Source organism: Trichechus manatus, unplaced genomic scaffold (genome assembly GCF_000243295.1).
Source record: "Trichechus manatus latirostris isolate Lorelei unplaced genomic scaffold, TriManLat1.0 scaffold00008, whole genome shotgun sequence".
Lineage (NCBI taxonomy): Eukaryota > Metazoa > Chordata > Mammalia > Sirenia > Trichechidae > Trichechus > Trichechus manatus.
The window spans coordinates 29575402-29595848 of NW_004443944.1; the positions used below are offsets into that span (position 1 = coordinate 29575402).

General features: G+C 35.2%; 1 protein-coding gene across 4 annotated transcripts in view; it reads right to left on the minus strand.

Moving 5' to 3' along the window:
• ITCH (itchy E3 ubiquitin protein ligase) overlaps positions 1-20447 on the minus strand; it is a 131854-nt gene that overhangs the window by 64128 nt on the left and 47279 nt on the right. For all 4 annotated transcript variants that reach the window (XM_023725205.1, XM_004370423.3, XM_023725209.1 and 1 more), the window contains 5 exons: positions 20026-20164; positions 16437-16561; positions 15395-15532; positions 9668-9713; positions 1438-1595 (listed from right to left, as the gene is read on the minus strand). In XM_023725205.1, the coding sequence (XP_023580973.1) occupies positions 1438-1595; positions 9668-9713; positions 15395-15532; positions 16437-16548 (454 nt within the window). In that variant the 5' untranslated portion in view covers positions 16549-16561; positions 20026-20164. The remainder of the gene's footprint in view (positions 1-1437; positions 1596-9667; positions 9714-15394; positions 15533-16436; positions 16562-20025; positions 20165-20447) is intronic.

The window sequence follows — 20447 nt, forward strand, 5'->3', positions numbered from 1 at the left end:
CAGATTTACTGGCCTAAAGGAGACTGGAGAAACCCCGAGAGTATGGTCCCCAGACACCCTTTTAGCTCAGTGGTGAAGTTATCTCCGAGGTTCACCGTTCAGCCTGGGAGTGGACAGCCCCATAAAACCAAATGAGACTAATGAGGTACAGTAGTCCAGTGACAAGGGGCAGAAGGGGACGAGGAAACTGGTGATAGGGAACCCAAGGTTGAGTAAGGATATTGTTGATGTGTTGTGAGATTGTTAACCATTGTCATAGGGCAATACTGGTAGTAACTGTTAAATGAGAAACTGTTTTGTTCTGTAAGCCTTCATCTTAAGTGAGAATAATAGCACAATTGGAAGAGAGTAGTCAATGTCACTGAACTGTGCATGTAGAAATTTTTGAAACGGTGTATCTTTGGCTATGTGTATTTTCACCAAAAAAAAAGGGAGAAGTTAGAGGGTTGACATGTTGTGGGGTTGTTAATGTCATAAAACAATATGTGTACTACTGTTTCATGAGAAACTATTTGTTCTGTAAGCCTTCACCTGAAGTACAATTAAAAAAAAAAAAAAACTGCCTTTCCTATGAAACCGTGAAGACTAGGGATCAATTTTTTGACACTGGTTATATTCTGGAAAATCTGACTTTTTACAAATGGTTGTTGAGCACGTATTACATCTTTAAGAAATACTTATTGACAAAACAATCTTTGAAGGAAGACAAAGAAGTATACATACAGTCTTAAAGACTGGGAATACATTGTTAACACACACTAAAAAGAGGAAAATGTATAACTAAACACAGTCATTTTATTAAAATGATTCGTGGACAACTAACTTACTCTTCTAATAACATTTAGTTTAATTACTTTGCATTCCCTGCCCACATACTAGCTGAGGAAGTAATAAAAGATTATTCTAAGATTAAAGATTTGTTTGGCTAATCAGAAAAATAGATATTCCACTTGTAGATACTTGCATTCTTATTACATGAAATGTGTCTGTTGTATAATTTTTGCTTTAAAATCTGACTATCATTAATATTGTTGAGTTATCTGCCATTTACTAATTGTCTCTTAAAAGTATATAATGGTAATACACAACCAGATTCTTGATTACATGACATGCTCATGCCACAGTTACAAAAACCCTGCTAGAAAGTTGCAATCTTATCTGTACTGTCTATATTTTATAAAATGCACATGAGATGTGTTTTTCAGTCTCAGTGGAACATAGCCTCACTAACTTCACCTCTGGAAGAAAAACTTACAGAAAAGGCATTTCTCAGTTACCTATAGGAAAATCACTCTTTTTTAAAATGTAAGAATACAGCTAGAAAACTGAGCTCAAAGAATCTCCTGACACTTACCTAAGGATCAATCCCCAAACAGAACGTTATTTATAATTACAGTATCAAGAGTTACATCCCTAGTGTATGGCTGGAATACGCACCTGGTCTACGTGGGGTAGGTGGAGGTGGTCGTGAAGGTCTTGGAGGCCTAGAAGGTTTAAAACCGCCATTTGAGAGTGATGGAGAATTATTTCCATTGACCCTTCTATTTTCACCAGACCCTGCATCCTCAGGGTCATCTGATCCATTTGTGTTTGCTCTAAGAAGGGAGGAAAAGGAAGGGAAAGGGAAGAAGAAGGTTCTTTGAATTTAACAAAAGACCAGCAGGAAAACCGAAACTTAAAGTTTTAGGAGCCTGAGAAAAGCTTCCTAATTTCAGACTAGCCCTTGAATAGAGTCTTATATATAACCCTCAGAAGCTCATCCAGAAATAGACGGAGGGGTTGCCCAAGGGCATAGAAACACCTGAGACAATTAAAAACTATGATATACTGGCTTGAATTTCATATAAATCTTCTGAGGTCTCTGTATAAGCAGGAACAAAGTTCTCAAAATCCCAATGTCAATGTCACCATTTTATCACAAGCACAAATAACTTCACCATTGTCCTTTCCTTGGCCCTTAACATTATTCATGTTTTAGGGCAGGGCGGACTATCCCATGCCAGAAGAAGTACGGTTTTTTCTCAGGCTTGGACACCGTTCCCCAGAACTACAGTACTCAAAATGTTCAAAGTAAGTGTTCTAGAGTAGTGGTGCCTACAGACCTTTTTAAAGAAGCTGTTACTTCTTCAAAGCAACTATATCAATTGGAGGGAAGGAAAAGAGGAGAGTATTCTAACGGGAAATGTCAGATTGGAAGCTACTACTACTGTCAGCTAAATATAGTTGATTCCTCTTCCTCTGGGATGGGGTGGGGATGGGGGAAATCTAATAATGGATTAGAAAGCAAAGCATGAGTAGCAAGTCTGGAGATGCTTTAGCTAAGATTCTGATATCTATTACTGTGTAAACAGCAAACCACTACATGGTATTAGACCATATCTCCTGAACCTTCAGAACAAGCCTAAACAAAATAAAATCTACTAAATTCAAGATACCAAAACAGGGAAGCAGTGTCATATATTAAATAATTTTCAAATTATGTTTCCTAGAAGTCCTTTAGAGACTTTCTACTCAGAGTGTGGCCTTTGGACTAAAAGCTCCGGCATCACATAGGAGCTTGTTAGAAATGCACAATCTTGGCCCCCGCCCCAGACCCACTATATCACAACTAGCATTTTAGCAGATCCCCCAAATGATTTGTATGGACAATATAGTACAAAGTACTGCCTTGGGGGTTCCTCAAATGCTTATTTTGAATAAAGCGAACAGCTCAGTAATTGGCTGTCAACATCTGATTAGTGCTGGCTGCCTGCAGGACTGTTAAACCACCTCCGAATATGGTTTGAATACATGAGAGTAGAAGTGGACCCATCAGCTTTGACATTTCTCCCCTTCCCCTAGATGCTGAGGTTCCAAATCTGTTTTGAATAATATGCCCCTTTGAGATTCTGAGAATTGCCTCCCCATACTATTTTATGAGATAGTATGAAAGAAGGGCTCTTGCCGCTTTTCATAAGATAGACAACTGGTAAAATGGACCAAAAGTGAGAAACTGAGGTTTCGAGCTCTAGTTCTACTACTGACAAGTTACATGACTAAGGAGAAGTTATTTTCTGTGCACCTCAAAAATTCATTATCTGGACTACATGACTCCTAAAAACCACCTCAGGTATAAAATTCATACTAGATTGCACATCCAGCGCTGGACAAGTTTAGGGATATGCTGGGGAGGAGGATCATTCAAGGAATGAGGCAAATCTGCTATGACGAACATGTGGCACAAACTGGATTCCAAAAATACTATGTTTTGCTGGAGATTAAATTCTTGGGGATTTTTAATATCCATGTTGTTCACCCTTCTAACATCTTGGCCACAGTTTCTCAGCAAAGTTATCTAACAATGTGTACAGTATGGTGATTTCTCCTATTTCCTTGACACTTAGAATTACTTGTCTTTGTAGATCTTGGACTCTAAAATTCCTGACTACAATCCCCTATTCCTTCTACCTCCCCTACTCTTTTGCATCCTTTCTTTAATCTCATCATGACCTTTGACCTCCCTTGTTCTTCACATTCTATCAGCCCCCTTCAAGTCTCATTTGGGCTCCATCTGAGGCTACTCTCTCTAGCATCTTTGATTCTCTCACCCCTGCCCAACTGGCCCCTCCCCCTCATCCTTTCACTACAGTTAATCCTTTATGCACATTCTCCACTAATGTTCTCTGGGGCCAACAAGTTATGCTGAAGAATACTCCATTTGACAAATCAGAGGTGGATATTAGCAGATTAAGTACTGTACTAAAGTAGTAAAACTGTTCTATAAAAGATCCTGATAAATTTTCACTGGGCCCAGTAAGGGAAAGGCCTGAGATTTTCATTTCCAATGACTCACAAGATAAAGAGAAAAGTCTTTTTTTTTTTTCTGTCAAAAAGAAATCACAGCTCCCATCTCCTAGAAGCTAAGGAATCAGAAATGACAGATGACTATGACAATCTAGTAACACTAACGGCTTAATGGATCAGTATACTGGTACTAAAAATAGTAATAAAAAATTAATAATAATTCGGAAGAAAAAAGAGTTTTACTAGGCCCTGTACAAATTATACAGACTCCAGGCACAAAATAAAATAAAGTTGTGCTTCTTCAGTCTGTATCTTTTTATACTAAATGCCCGCAATCTCCTAAACCTAATCACTTCCAGAGACTGAGGCAGCACGGGCAATAGCTCACATTATTCAACATCTTCAACTGGCCTATCCATACTGCTTGGAAACCAATCATTTTCTACATCTCTAATTCACTCCTGGCCACATCCCCACAGTGCCCATTTCAAACCTTTTCCATCTCCTCGAATAATAATATAGTCTCAGTCTATAGATGACTCTGATTCCTCTTCCTTCCTAAGATTATGATTATCTACTACCCTTCAACTTTATTCTTCCCTACCTCAAAGTTTCTCTATGCCACTAACCACCTTCATCTGTTTGTTTCCCATCTATGAAAACATCTCTCTCCACCTCTTCAAGGCTAATTTGTCTACTTGTGTCCTTGATTCCAGCCTACATCCTGCAGGACTTTCCCCTATCACTTAGCCCCCTTTTTGTTATCTTCACCATTTTTCCTCTATTAGATTCTTCCTCTTAGTCCACAAATCAAACCCTTCAAACTAAAATACTTCCCCAATCCTAACAGCTCAAGCTGTTCTCATTCTCATTTTCTTCATTATAATATTTTTGTATTTACAAAATTAATATATTTAGTGCACTTTAAATTAAAAAAGACTTTCAGGCTAGCATTAATCCAAAAAACACAAAATAATAAATGCTGGAGAGGTTTTAGAGAGACTGGAACACTTATACACTGTTGGTGGGAATGTAAAATGGTGCAACCACTTTGGAAATCGATTTGGCGCTTCCTTAAAAAGCTAGAAATAGAAGTACCATACAATCCATCAATCCTGCTCCTTGGAATATATCCTAGAGAATTAAGAGCCGTCACACGAATAGATAAATGCACACCCATGTTCACTGCAAAAAGATGGAAACAACCTAGGTGTCCATCAACGACGAATGGATAAACAAATTATGGTATATTCACACAACGGAATACTATACAATGATAAAGAACAATGATGAATCCGTGAAACATAACATGGAGGAATCTGGAAAGTATTATGCTGAGTGAATTTAGTCAATCGCAAAAGGTCAAATATTGTATAAGACCACTATTATAAGAACTCAAGAAAAGGTTTAAACACAGAAGAAAACATTCTTTGATGGTTATGAGGGTGGGGAGGGAGGGAGGGGTATTCACTAACTAGACATTAGACAAGAATTATCTTAGGTGAAGGGAAGGGCTGCACACACTACAGGGGAAGTCAGCACAACGGGACTAAACCAAAGCTAAGAGGTTTCCTGAATACAACCAAACACTTTGAGGGACAGAGTAGCAGAGGCAGGGATCTGGGGACCATGCTTTCAGGGGACATCTAGGTCAACTGACGTAACAAAGTTTTTTTAAGAAAATGTTCTGCATCCCACTTTGGTGAATGGCATTTGGGGTCTTAAAAGCTAGTGAGCAGCCATTTAAGATGCATTAATTGGTCCCAACCCACCTGGAGTAAAGGGGAATGAAGAATACCATAGACACAATGAAAGCATTAGCCCAAGAGATAGAAAGGGCCACATAAACAGGAGACCAGAAGAACTAAATGGTACCCGGCTACCACCAATGACCTCCCTGACAAGGAACACAACAGAGAGTCCCTGACAAAGAGCCAGAGAAAAGTGGGATGCAGAACTCAAACCTAGTAAAAAGACCAGACTTAATGGTTTGATTGAGACTGGAGGGACCCCAGAAGACGTGGCCCCTGGACTCTCTGTTAGCCCAAAACTAAAACCATTCTGGAGGCCAACTCTTCAGACATAGATTAGACTGGACTAAGGGACATAAAATGATACTCGTGAAGAGTGTGCTTTTAGCTCAAGCAGACACATGAGACTAAATGGGAAGCTCCTGTCCAGAGACGAGATGAGAAGGCAGAGAGGGTCAGAAGCTGGTTGAATGGACCCAGGAAATCCAGGGTGGAAAGGAAGAATGTGCTGTCACAGTATAGGGAGAGCAATTAGGGTCACATAACAATGTATGTATAAATTTTTGTATGAGAGACTAACTTGAATTGTAAACTTTCACTTAAAGCACAATTTAAAAAAAAAAGATGTTCAACATGAAAAACTAACTTCTAATGATAAAATATATGCTCATTTTAGAAAATGTGGAGACTTTAGAAATAAGGAAGAAAATAAAAACCACCTGCAATCCCACATCCTAGAGATAATTACCATAATTACCATTAAGATTCTGGAGTATTACTTGTCAGTCTTTTTTCATTGGATATTACCAATCATACAATGTGTAAGACTTTAATATCCTGGGTGGTTTCTTTGCTTTTTACTCATTATGCTGGTCATTGTCCCAAAATTATTCAAAAACATTTTTAATGACTGAAGAATATTTCATCATATAAAACAAACAAATCTGCTGTCGAATAGATTCTGACTTATATATATTACCATAATTTAATTATTTTTTCATTGATTTTTTAAAAAATATTTTTTATTTCTTTCAGATAGATTACTAGAACAGAATAGTTGGGTCAAAGTCCGCAAATATTTTAAAGGCTTAAATATTGACTACTAAATTGTTAAAATGCACTTGTAAAAGGTCATAATCAATCTGCTTCTCCCATCAGTTAGATAAGAAAATGTCCGTTTCACCATAAAGTGCTTAAATCTTTTTAAAATCTCTGCCAATTTGATAAATCAAAACACTAACGTTATTTTACTAATGAAATTGAATACTATTTTATATATTTACAGGCCATTGAGTTTCTTCTTCCACAAACTGTGTATATGTCTTTTATATATTTTTCCCTTACAGAGGATTTTTTTCCTTATTATTTGTAAGAGGTCTTTACAATGTGAAGATATAAATCTATGTGTTATAATAAATATTCGTTATTTGCTTTTAATTCTGTATCTCTAAATATACAAGAGTTTTAAATTCCTATACAACTTAATTAATTCAGACATGAGTTAAATGGCCATATTTTCTTTTACAGATTTTATAGTTTCATTTTTTTTGAAAATCAATTTAAAAATCAACCTGGAATCTACTTTGATCTTGGGATAAACTGAGGCTCTAATCTGAGGCCCAGAAATCCGTGGTTTAACAAGCCTTCCAGGTGGTTCTAATGCACTCTAGTTTCAGAAGCATACCCATACTGAAATAGCATAGGTGGTTTATTTTAGTTTCTTTAATAAGTAAGTGTGAAAGTAAAACTTGAAATGGATTTGGACACCTATACACTATATAGAATTGCCAGCAAGAGCATCACCACCCTTCCCCTTGAAAAGCAATTAGCTACTAATTACGCACTACTATAGCTTCATCCTTTCCCTCCACAACCTTACAAACCTCCACTTCTCTCATTATACATATACATCTCATCTTATAAGCTCATATATTTACGGATAGGACAGGGATCCCTGGAGAACCAAGAAAGGATGCTGGTACTACAGTAAGGTCGTAAGAAAAATATAGGTCAAAGAATAATAGCCAAGAAGGCACCATCTAACAAAATCTTGATTGAATACCAGGCACCAACCATCTTGGGACTTCATAAAAAATGACAGAGCCCTAAGAAATATAAAACATCCAGACATGCTAAGGGGAAAAGCAGATCAACAAGAATAGATTCCTGCTACAGATAGTGCCTGAATTAGAACAAAAAGGGGAAACAACCTAAGGCTATTTAGTAAACTTCTTAAATGATAACTATGGGGAGCACAGAATGCCCTTTTTCACCGAAGAAATGCTGCTCTGCCTTATAGTATCGCAAAATCTGCCAATCAAAGCAAAGGGGAACAGGCGGTCATGGCCACGGATTATTGTGTAATAACATTTACACTGCATTTGACAGTTTACAAAATGCTTTTTGAACCCATCAAATCTCAGGAATAAAAGCTGATGCAAAAGAATTCATGCTAAACACAAAAAACATGCTCAAAGATTTTCTGGCAGTCTCAGAAACTTAGAAGGCACTGTTACTCAGATTATTTATGACGGTAATTCACTTGGGAAGATGTAAAGCACTGATTAAGAAAATGGCATGAGGCTGGGGCTCTACTACTGCCCTTGTAAGACATTTATAGGATGTCCAAAGTTGAACGGGTTTCACAAAAGTGTTCTAAGAATGAAATTTGCAATCAACAACAACAACAAAACAGTGGCATAACAGAATCTATTAATGAGCATATAAAATTCTACATATTCTCACCTATCAATGCAAAGATATAGGTTTATTATACAAAAAAAAAAAGAAACAAATGCAAAGCAAACGCACTGCCATGGAATGGATTCTGACTCATAGTGACCCTATAGCACCGAGTAGCACTGCCGAGAAGTTAAACGCCCAAAGCAAACTGAAATATTAAAATATTTTATGGGGAAAATTTCAGGAATTCAAGAAAATTTTTATTATAATACTAAAAAGAGGCATAATAAGTTGTCTTTCAGTCTACAGAGATATTCACATAATTTTTAAAATCTTTTGTTTTTTAATCACAGTGAGAAAGAAAAATAGTTATTATTCTCTGAAAAAAGTTACTACTGCTTAATATTCTTCTTGTGAGATTAGTATAGGAGATGGTTCTTTGTCACTGTAAGAGTGACTCTATGAAGCTATGTCTCTCTTAGATAAGACACAATAGCTTTAGAAATTTTGATTTTCCTAAAGATCTTGATGAGCTGTCTTTTAAACTTTATATTATGAAAATTTACATACATCACAAAAGCAGATAGTCTAGTGCAACAAACTCCCACGTACCTATCAACTCAGCTTCAACAACCAGCAACATTTTGCTCTACTTGCTTCACCTATTCTCCATTGCATCACTTTTCTGGATATCTTTCCATTATCTTCTTAACACTGCTTTTCTGGTTCTTCTCCTCTCCTCTGACTACTACTCATCTGGTTCATCTTTTTCTTCCTACCTACTGCTTATCTGGTTTAAGAAAAACAAAGAGTCCAATGGAATTTTATAACCACTGCACTTCATTTACTATTTTAAAACTTAAGATCATCTCTTTTCCTAATTTCATCTCCCATTATGACAGTTTCCAGGATAAGCAATAAACACTTGAAGTTTGATAAGTTCAACAAACGAAAGCAGATAGGCACATTTTATAGCTAAACCTATGCTACGAGCAGACAGCTAGTACAAATCTATACTCCTTCTAATGAAGGCCTAGAAGATACTACAATTAATGGTGGCCTTCACACATATATAAAACTCATATTCCAGCTTTTCTAGAAAAGAAACTTAACAGCTTAGTGATCACCCTGAGATTCTGAACTCCTTACTTTTGGAAAGGACACCAATGTATATATTCATTTTCTACAAGCTGAAGGTAATACCAGTGATTTTACCTTCTACGAGCTGAAAGAAGTTATCAGCAAATTGGGTATCCCTGGCCTACTCCCTATAGCTGAGAGTCTCCAATCTTTAGTAAATATTTCCCTTCTTACTTTGAGCCCTCAATTCTTTTTGACATTCATTTATTCTTACATCAATATGAACTGAAGTTCAAACTAAGACTTCTCTTTATTAACTTTTCCTTGTCTCTTTCTGCATTCTACAGTAAGCAATCACAGTAAAATCTTACCTTGTTTCATCCTTGGGCCTGGAGCCATCATCATTCTGTGAAGCACCTTTAACATCAATGAAATTTAAACAGAAAGTGAGTTTCAAGAGAGGAATTTTCAATCTTTTTTTTTGTCTTCTCTAAACATACCATGTAAGCAAAATCTTTTATTAAATCTTTCTAGTAAAGAAAATACTACAGTTGCCTCTCGGTATCTTGGGGGACTGGTTCCAGGATCTCCCTTAGATTCCAAAATCTTAGGATGCTCAAGTCCCTTATATAAAATGGTGTAGTATTTGCATATAACCTATGCACATCTTCCATCTACTTTAAATCATCTCTAGATTACTTATAATACCGAATACAATGTAAATGCTATGTAAATATTGTTTCATCACAATTGAAGACTTACTCTGGAAGGTAGCCTTTCTCTTCTATGAGTTTCTTGAGCTCTTCTGGGAACATTGATGCTGCCTGGGATCTTTAACCTCTTGAGGCTATACTGCTTTACATAGCTAGCCAGCCATTCCTTATTAGCCTTAAACTCTTTCCTCTCACTCTCCTCAATCCCCTTATACTTAGCCTTTGAGGGATTGCTTTGACCACTTAATTGCCTTTTAGAAGCCATTTTTTCATAGAAACAAAGGATGCACACAAGTAACCAACAAATGAACACGAGGTGAACAATGCTCAAACAACAAGTGCTGGAGAGAGATTGTGGATCTGTGAAATGGCAGGAAGCTACAGCAGGGTATGCCTACACATCACTTCATTCACGTGGATTCAGCGTAGTGCTCAGTGCACAGCAAATTCAAGTTTTGCCTTTTGGAACTAACTTTTTTTTTTTCAGAGTATTTTTGATGTGTGGTTAGTTGAATCTGTGGATACAGAACTCGCAAATACACAGGGCCAACTGTGTAACTTAGTTAAAATCCCAAGGAAATATTTAAAAAGAAAATGTGATCAATGTTAATATGGTTAAAATTAGAAAAGTTTTATCAAAATTCTGTAAATGTTTATCATTAGGTTTAAGAAATGTTAATTAGTCAAGGTATATTAGTCATGCTCCACTTCTACCTTTTCAAACCAACTATTTTAGCCATCTTTTGTATCTCAAATACCTAACAAAGTACTGAGAAACTGCAGAGTGATGAATCAAAACAGATTCTGAAAATAGAAAAATCAGCAATACCTCTCTCATGCAAAGGCCTGCAAAATAGCTTAAACAACAGGAAAGGCACAAACGGGTTTCAAAATAACCAAAACGAACGTCACAACATTCACACTTTATTCAAATTTTATTCAATTTACTCATGGGAAATATCCTTAGGACTCAGTCAGGGCCTATTTATAATAAAAAGTGTTAGAGGGGAGCAGCTAGAGGCAAGGACACCAATAGCAGCAAAAACAGATAGTAGAGAAAGAGAAGGAAAAACTAAAATGCTGAAACAAGAACTCAAGAGTCTAGGTCCACTTATTAAAAGGACAATATAGTCACAGTTTCAAACAGTGAAAGTATCACAGTATTACAGCACAATATAATTAACAGATTAATTCATAAAAATGATGTTGAGTCACCACTACACTATACTACGCTAAGTAAAGTTGCAAGTGTTTGATCCATTCTAGAAACACTGCATTTAAAACTGGTACAGATGAATGGATAAGACAAAATGTGGTATGTCCATACAAAGAAAAAATTATTCAGCAATAAAAACGCATATACATACTACAACATGGATGAACCTTAAAAATCTTATGTTGAGTGAAAGCAGCCAGAAACAAAAGACCACATACTGTATGAAATGTCCAGAAAAGAAGAATTTATAGAAAGTTGATTAGTGGTTGTTTAGGGCTGGAGGTAATAATGGGATTTCCTGTAAATGGGTACAAGGGATCTTACTGGGGGGATGAAAAAATTCTAAAACTGATTTATGGTGATGGTAGTATCACTTCAGTAAAGTTACTAAAAGTAACTCAACTGTATACTTGAAATGGGCAAATTTTATGATATATAAAGCATACCTCAAAAAAGCTGCTAAAAATGGTTAAACACACACACTGACAATGAAATAAATAATGGCTCTAAAAGGGGAAACTTCAGTTTTAGAAGAATTCTTTTTATAGGAAATATATTCCCCTAAAATGACTGGGATGTAAATGAAGTCAGAAAACTAAACCAAAATATCCACCATATGTTACTAAATCAGTCAATTAGTATCCCACTTTTCTCCTCTCAAAAATTAAGATAACCATTTTGAATAATCTATTTAAATCTATCAGTAATTGCTACTTCTAAACTTTTCTCATTTACTACATTGAGGCATATTATTTAATCACATGGGCTCTGAGGCAACAATGCCTGGATTTGTGCCCTAGTTTCATATACTAACCAGCTTTGTGACCTTAGAAAAGTATACTGGACTTCCCTGTGCCTTTTCACTCATGCATAAAATGGGATAATAATGGCACCTACCTCACAGAGTAGTTGTGAGGATTAAACATTTAGAACAGTGCCCAGCACATATAAGTACTGGGGAGATATTAGCTATTATTGTTTTTCAAAAATTACATCTGAGTAGCAAAGTCTGAACAAGGGACATTTTTGCTCCATCTTTCATTTCACTTCAATACAGAGTGAAGCCATAGCTGAAATTTAAAGCGTAAATAATTTAGGTCTAATCCTATGCTCCCAACCTTAGAATAATTAAATAAAACCCAAACATAAACAAAACAAAAAACCTTGCTTAGAGGGACAGAAATTAAGTTCTGATCCATGCTATGACATGGATAAACCTTAAAAACATTATGCTGAGTGAAATAAGACACAAAGGACAAGTATTCTATGATCTCACATGAAATATGCAGAACAGGCAAATGCATAAAAACAAAAGTTGATTCGTGGTTACTAGGGGCTGGGGGAGGGACAAATGGGAGTTATTGTTGAAGGGATACTAAGTTTCTGTTTGGGGTAATTAAAAACTTTCAAAATAAATAGTGGTAACAATAGCACAGTATGGTGAATGTAATGAGAGTCACTGAGTTAACTGTACACTTAAAAATGGTTGAAATGGCAAGCTTTTTGTTATATATATTTTATCACAATAAAAATTTTTTTTAGCAACTTAAAAAAAAAAAAAAGATAATGTCTCATCAGGAAAATCCCGTCTTCACAGTATATCTAAACGTATAAACCAAACCTGCTGCCATCGAGTCAATTCCAACTCAAAGAGACCCTATAGGACAGAGTAGAACTGCCTCATAGGGTCACCAAGGAGTGGATGGTGGATTCGAACTGCCAACCTTTTGGTGAGCATTTGCAGCTCTTAACCACTGCGCCACCAAGGCTCCATATCTAAATATACAGCAAGCTACTATTTGGTGACTTTTAATGCCAAAATTCGGAAAACGATTTATTTTCATAAACATTGTTTTAAAATTAACTGAGATATTAAAGTCTACAAGAACAGATTTCTATTAAGAATCATCCTATATGTTCTTCCACAAAAATGTCTCACTGAACATACTCAGGAAAAAAAAAAATCTAAAAATCTGTAACATTAGAAAAATATTAGTATAATACAAAGGCAATTTTCCCCCCAGTTCTTTTCAAACCAAACAATGCCAAGGTTACTGAAAATTCAATTCTAATGCTAAACTCAAAATTTCATTTCTAGCTTAAAGTTACTGAAATCAAACCAATCAGAGAAAGCAGTTCCAAACAAAAATGCTTATGGGCTGAAGTAAGTTTTGTTTGTTTGCTTACAACAAGTAATGATCTGATTTATAGTTTCTAGATTTTTAAGTGTGAAATCAATAGTGTATTGGAAAGAAAAGGCAACATCAACAAATAAATATTTATATTTTGAATTCTGGCTCTGCATCACATTAGTTTGTGTGATGTTGGACTTAACTATTTAAAAACTCTCAGAGCCTCATTTTCCATGTCTGCAAAATGCAAGTAATGCCTCACAATGTTGTGATGGTTAAATAATGGTTAAATAAGAACATATGTAGACAAACCAAGCAAAGTACCTGGTACATGGTAAGTATTCAACAAATAGCAGCTATTGTATCTGGCAACTTCAACTCTAAAATCTACCATAATTTCTCAGTTCAAACCCTTCTCTACTTAAAATTCAGGTTAAATTCTCACTGCCAATTATTTTCCTACTCTAGGGAAAAACTGATGACATAGAAATCTCCAGTTCTGCAGGAAATAAACAGTAAAGTCATAAGTATATACGTAGTTTAGATCCTACTCTGAAATATGACTAGCATGCTTTACTTTCGTTAATTATTAAGCATTTTACATTAGTAATAATTTTAGCTTCTAAGGAGAAAAAACTTAGGAAGCTATAACTACTGAGGCTTAGGGCAGTTGAGCAATGTAATTTAACTTGTATCTTATCTGCCAGATCTCCAGTTTATAGAAGAACGTAGCTATCATAGCGTCCCCTGTGAACAGAAGTCAACTAAAAGTATCAACTCTGAAGTGGTGTGATCATTTCAGAAATTTCTCTTCACCCTTACTAATTCTAAAGAACCAACTGTAAAGCACATGAGGACTATCTTGAAGGACTTTCTATTTAAAAAAGTCATGAGTTAAAAAGTAGGAAGTCTTCTGCCAAGGTAGGATCAGAAGAATAAAATAGCACCTGACAACTATAAAACATTTCATAATGTAGTTTCTAAGTAAACAAAAAGTCTATGTCAGATGCAGGAAACCATTCATATGCCCTGTCTTTGTCTTGGAGCCTCTAAAAGCTATATTTTAAGTGAAAATACATTTAGCGCATTAGTACATAATGGAAATAACTGAAGGGAACTCAATAGGAACAAGTTTTATTAAGCATGACAACTAACTCAAGTGCCCCCAGAAACTTTTAATCATGGTCATGTTTATTCTCCTTTAATAAAGCACTGTCATTTTGTTGTTGTTGGGTGCCACTGAGTTGATTCAAACTCAGAGCAACCCCAACATGACAAAGTAGAATTGCCCCACAGGATTGTTCTTGTAATCTTTAAGAAAGCAGATCTCCAGGTCTGTCTCCCTGGGAGCCTCTGGGTGGGTTTGAACCAACAGCCTTTAGGTTAGCAGCCAAGTGCTTAACCGTTTGTGTCACCAGGACTCCTTTTGAACAAAGCACTAGCAAATTAAATCATACTTTGTAAGATATACCAGCATACTGACTGCTATCGTTGGGTGCCACTGAGTTGATTTTCAACTCATAGTGACCCCAAGTGACAGAGTAGAACTTCCCCATAGGGTTTCCTAGGCTGTAAATCTTTACTGAAGCAGACTGCCACGTCATTCTCCCACAGGGCCACTGGGTGGATTCAAATCACCAACCTCTAGGTTAGCAGCCGAGCGCTTAAACATTTGTGTCACTAGGTCTCCTTAGCACACTAACTACTTACAATGAATTGGTTTTGTCATTAATAGCACTTACAACAACACAAAATACATCTCTGTAAGTGTAGCCTACAGACACAGAACAACAAATGGCTTTATCTGGCCAAGTATACTAAGAAGGATTTGCCATCAAATTTAAACTCAACCAGACAGTGCTACAGATAAATAAGCTATGTCTGCCACTGGTACAGGAGGGGGTACGGCATCATATGTGCCATAATAAAATTACTTCTTTTCTTAAAAAAGAATAGCGATAACTGACAAAGAGCATACTCCAGTGGCTATTTTATGTAAGAAAAATCATTAAAGACCCTATATAAAAAATTACTTACTTTCTGAGCATGTAGTTTCACCATTAATAACAACTTCAGACTCTAACTGCAGCCCATCAAGACAAATGGACAAGTCTCCTATTATCTCTGCTGGCTCTTTGTCACCTACAAGCTGCAAAGTCACAACCACTTCTTCAACTGGAAGAGAACAAAATTTTAGAAAAAAAGGTCTATGCTTTCTTCTCTAAGTCATCTTAACTGTTAAAAACCTAATACCACAAAAATGTACATGTATGTATATAAATTGTTCTAATATACTTCACCCAAGGTTTGAGGCCTTAACACCAAACCATTATATTCTACAGACAGAACAAAATTTGCTAATGTTTAATACCCACAATGTAAAATATTTAATATCTTAATCATTTTATTATATTCATTCCATCCTTGTAAGACTATAATATAAAATGAGCCAAGACGACAATCAAGATTACTTAGCAGTACATGCCTGAATAAATTATATTGAGTGAAAACATTTAACACAGAAATGGATAAGATCTCCCAAGTCCTAAGAGAGAAAATTCTTAGATGTGTTAGACAGTCAAGGAGCAGAAAAATACCTATGTATTAAAATCACGGTATGTTAAGTAAAACAAGTAAGTTTTAAATTACTATGCTATACATACACACACACACATATATTTAAATAAAACCACAACCATCTACAATGAGAAAATTTAAAAAGCAAGCACTTAAAAAGGAAATCTGTCAAAACATTAACGATTTTTGTCTCTGAAGTGAAATTACATTTTTTCCTTCACCTTTGCTCTGTATTTTTCCATAATTGAGTATTACTTTAATAAATATCTATTTAGTAGATAAATAATAATAAATACTTATTGAAATATTAGACCCAAAATGAGTGGCCAAACCAAAATTATTAAGAATGCTTCAAAATAGTTCAAGATTCTTCTCCCTGTTAATCCTATAATCAAGTAAATGTGAAAACAAACAGTAAACATGAGTCATTCTGCATGTTTGGCATATGAATCCCTTCCAGAAAAACAGTTGAGTGCAATTTCTATTATTTTTACATACATACGTTTCATATTGTTTGATTTTAACATTTCATAAATATCTAATGTAGCAGTTCCCAACAAAACATCAGATTTCAGTGTCTGGTGACTCCACACACGAAAATGTAATTTACTCATAGGGGTGACGATACTAAAAAGTGAAAAAGGGAGAAAAACATTATTTTCAGTAAATATCACAATTAGATCCTAAATACATTACAATTAAGTTTTAATGTCTAAGATCTTCTCACCACACACCTTAGAGTTTACTGTACAACCAATATTGGCCTAAATTCTGTAATCTTATGGAAACCGTATCTAAATTTAACATACCGGTACTTAGGTGGTCATATTCACTTGCGGTTGAACTGCTGGGGCAACTTCATGCATGTATCATCAATACAATTAAAACTGCTTACTCTGGTACAAAATGTTGGAAAACTAGTTTTATTTTAGCGGTAAAAGGGAGTGGATTTACAAATTAAATGCTTATTTTATGTAAGGTACTGTACTAATCTTGAGGTTATTTCCTTTACATAGCAACCTTATGAGATGGGAATTATCACCTACATCTTCAGCTTTTTAAATGTAAAATCAATAATGTATTGGTTAAGCAAATTCTGATTCATAGATCAAAAAAAAAAAAAAGCCCCAAACCTGTTGCCATCGAGTCAATTCTGACTCATAGCAACTCTGCTGCGGGATAGAGTAGAACTGCCCCATAGGATTTCCAAGGAGCGGCTGGTGGATTTGAACTGTCAGTCTTTTGGATGGCAGCCAAACACTTCAGAACCTTTGACAGCAGAATCTCTTGATATTCACAAAGATTAAGTAAATTGCCCAATGTTACATGGGCAATAAGTGGCAGAACTATAAACAAAGTCTTGTCATTAAAATTTGTATTAAAAAATTCCTCAGTCAGTCAACTCTTCAGACAAAGATTAGACTGGACTATAGAACATAAAATGATACTCGTGAAGAGTATGCTTCTTAGTTCAAGTACATACATGAGACTAAATGGGCAGCTCCTGTCCAGAGGTGAAATGAGAAGTCAGAGAGGGTCAGGAGCTGGTTGAATGGACACGGGAAATCAGGGGTGGAAAGGAGGAGTGTGCTGTCACAGTATAGGGAGAGCAATTAAAGTCACATAACAATGTATGTATAAATTTTTGTATGGGAGAAAATAAAGAAAAATGTATAAATTTTTGTATGAGAGACTAACTTGAATAGTAAACTTTCACTTAAAGTACAGCAATTTAAAAAAAAAATTCTCAGTCAACTACATGATGAAGATTACTTTAGGTATACAGAGTTTCACACTGCTAAAAACAAAAGTGTCCAGGACAATTTGTCAAATAAACATAGACTCACTCATACCCTGCTAAATGCCAATAAAGAATCAAACTTTCAGAAGTTTGAATTTGCAATAAACACACAATTTTAGTCATCAATTAGAAAAACAGGATCACTATATAATTTACCATAGTTACAAGGTTAAACGCTGTAAAGACAAACTCCAGAAATGTGTGAATCTCTCTATACCTCATTCTCACTAAAAGTGATCAAATTTGGGGGGACAAAGAAACACTTTCCTCCACAGGTAACTAAGCCTATTACCTCCGCCATGTTCCCATCACCATTTTAACAGTCACAAGTAGTTTAAACAAAGTTTAAAATACTTTAAACTTAATGCTGTCTTTTCTTTAGTACAATGTATTCATTCTCATCTTTTCAAAATTCTCATATGCTACTTCAAAAGAGCACATAGTATATACTGTATTAAGAAAACATTTCTCATTTATCAATTGGAGAATCGTAATGGGGACAAAATAAAGAGATGATAAATTTAATTTTACTTGTTTTTTTAATATGGGAGAAGGTACATAAAGTATGTCATCAAAGGTCTTATCTAAATTACTTCAATTCAAATCTAGAGAAGCCGTGGAAAAGCCCACTACTCAACAATAGAAGCTGTGTTAAAATCGTAGGCCAATGTGCTACAACATAAAAATTCAGAAGAGCTTGAGCTGTGAGCTTCCCCAATATTCAGACTCAATAATAACACTACTACATGAGGCTAGGAGGAGAGTTCAATGTCATTAACAGCTTAAGAGCCTGAAAGTTCACATCCAGTGTAGAAAATAGATCAGCACTCAGTCTGACATTTAGCTGAATCTCTCTAGCCATTATTAAGGCTATGACCTTTAAAAAATTCACTTTTTTTTTTTTAATTTTTCACTCATATATTACTTAGAATCATAATCTCTAATGGGTCACTAACTAAAAACAGAAAGCCTAGGAAACATTAATGTTGAAATAAATACTGATGAGAAGCATCAAAATGATACTTCTGTAAATGGGTCTCAAGGTTATCTTCAGTGAATTCTTAAATTTCACTCATTTGCTGAAAATCATCATAAAGAGCCTAAAGATGCCCCTAGAACTTCAAAATCCATGTTAAAGAATATAATAAGTATATCCAATTTGCTCTACCATTTATTAGGAATAAATACTATCTATATCAGCAATTTATTACGTGAAGAGAAGAGTTTATAATTTCATACTTCTCATTTCACCATTTAGAAATAAAACATTTTTTTAGTCAACTCGTTTATTCCTGTAAGAGAAATAAATGCAAGAACTGCAAATATCAGGTAATAAAAGCAATTCACCTATATATGCTGTTTTAACAACTAGTTACATTTTCATCTACATTTTAATACACATTTGGTCTTCAAACAACCAACATGCTATGTTATTTTAAAATCTATTTATTGTTAAATCATGCTTTTTCTTCCATTTTAGTAAAAGAATTGAAATTAGCCTATAATTCCCTTCAACAAGTGTTCAGTATCTTAGATTATAATACTAACGTGTAGTTTTGTCAGTGTTAAAACTGAGCTATATTCTACTTCTAAGAATTCATCCTATAGATAAAAACACTAACATATAAAGACATATGCACATGGATGCATATGGCAACAACGTCTAATAACACAACACTAGAAACCAATTAATAAATCAACAGAGAACTATTAAAACAAATTATAGTCCACCCAGATGAAGGAATATTATGTAGCTATACAGGTGATGTTAGACCTATATGTACTCAGCGAGAAAGATGCCCACGATACACGTTAAGCACAAAAATAAAGTTGTAGAATAAAATGTATAACTTTTTATTTAAAAAGAAAAAATCCTTGTGTAAATATGTACAGGCATCATAATTAAAAAACAAAAGTACTAATTTTAAACATTAAGTTAAAAAATAAAGTGAGCTACTCAAAGCCCTAAAATTCAATCCCAAGTCAAGAAAAGGGCTGCTAAGAATCCCTCTGGACCTGTAACCATGGGCTCTCCCAGCTGTTGTTCAGTAGCATTAGTGATACCATCACCTCCTAAACTGGAGGAGGTAAAGAAAGGGAGTGACTGGAAAAACAGAGAGGGGAATATCTAAAGAGAAACAAAAAGGATGATAAGGCAAAAGGGGTCTATGAACAGGGAAAAAAGGAAAAAAAAGATGAGAGAAAAGGGGACCAAAGAAAAAAAAATTTTAAATGCATTTCTGGTGATTTACTAAACAAAACATAATGTAGAAAATACTTTCAAACCTACACTGTAAGGGGCTGCTTCCATTTGGGACTGTTCGTATTGTTGCATTTTTCTGTCTTCTTTGACTGTCCATCAACTGTGACTTCCACATAAGGACTTGGTCCAAACCAATTCTTTTTTTCTTTGAGTTTTGCTGAGATGACTATTTAAAAGAAAAGGGAAAACATTTCAATAGTTGGGATTTTAGTTCACCCTTCAAATCAATTTAATTTCATAAAGGTTAAACAGAATATTATTCTTTTTGCTCAGAGAAGTTCTGCTCTAAAATATTTACTAACTTTATTAACTCATGACCCTTGTATTTCCTCTCATCCTAGTGAATATGACTTCCCCACAGCATCCACCTAAACTCCCATCAGTAGATCCACACTGCAAGTATCAATAGTCCCAGATCTCTATTTTAATTTGTCTATTAAAAAGTACAT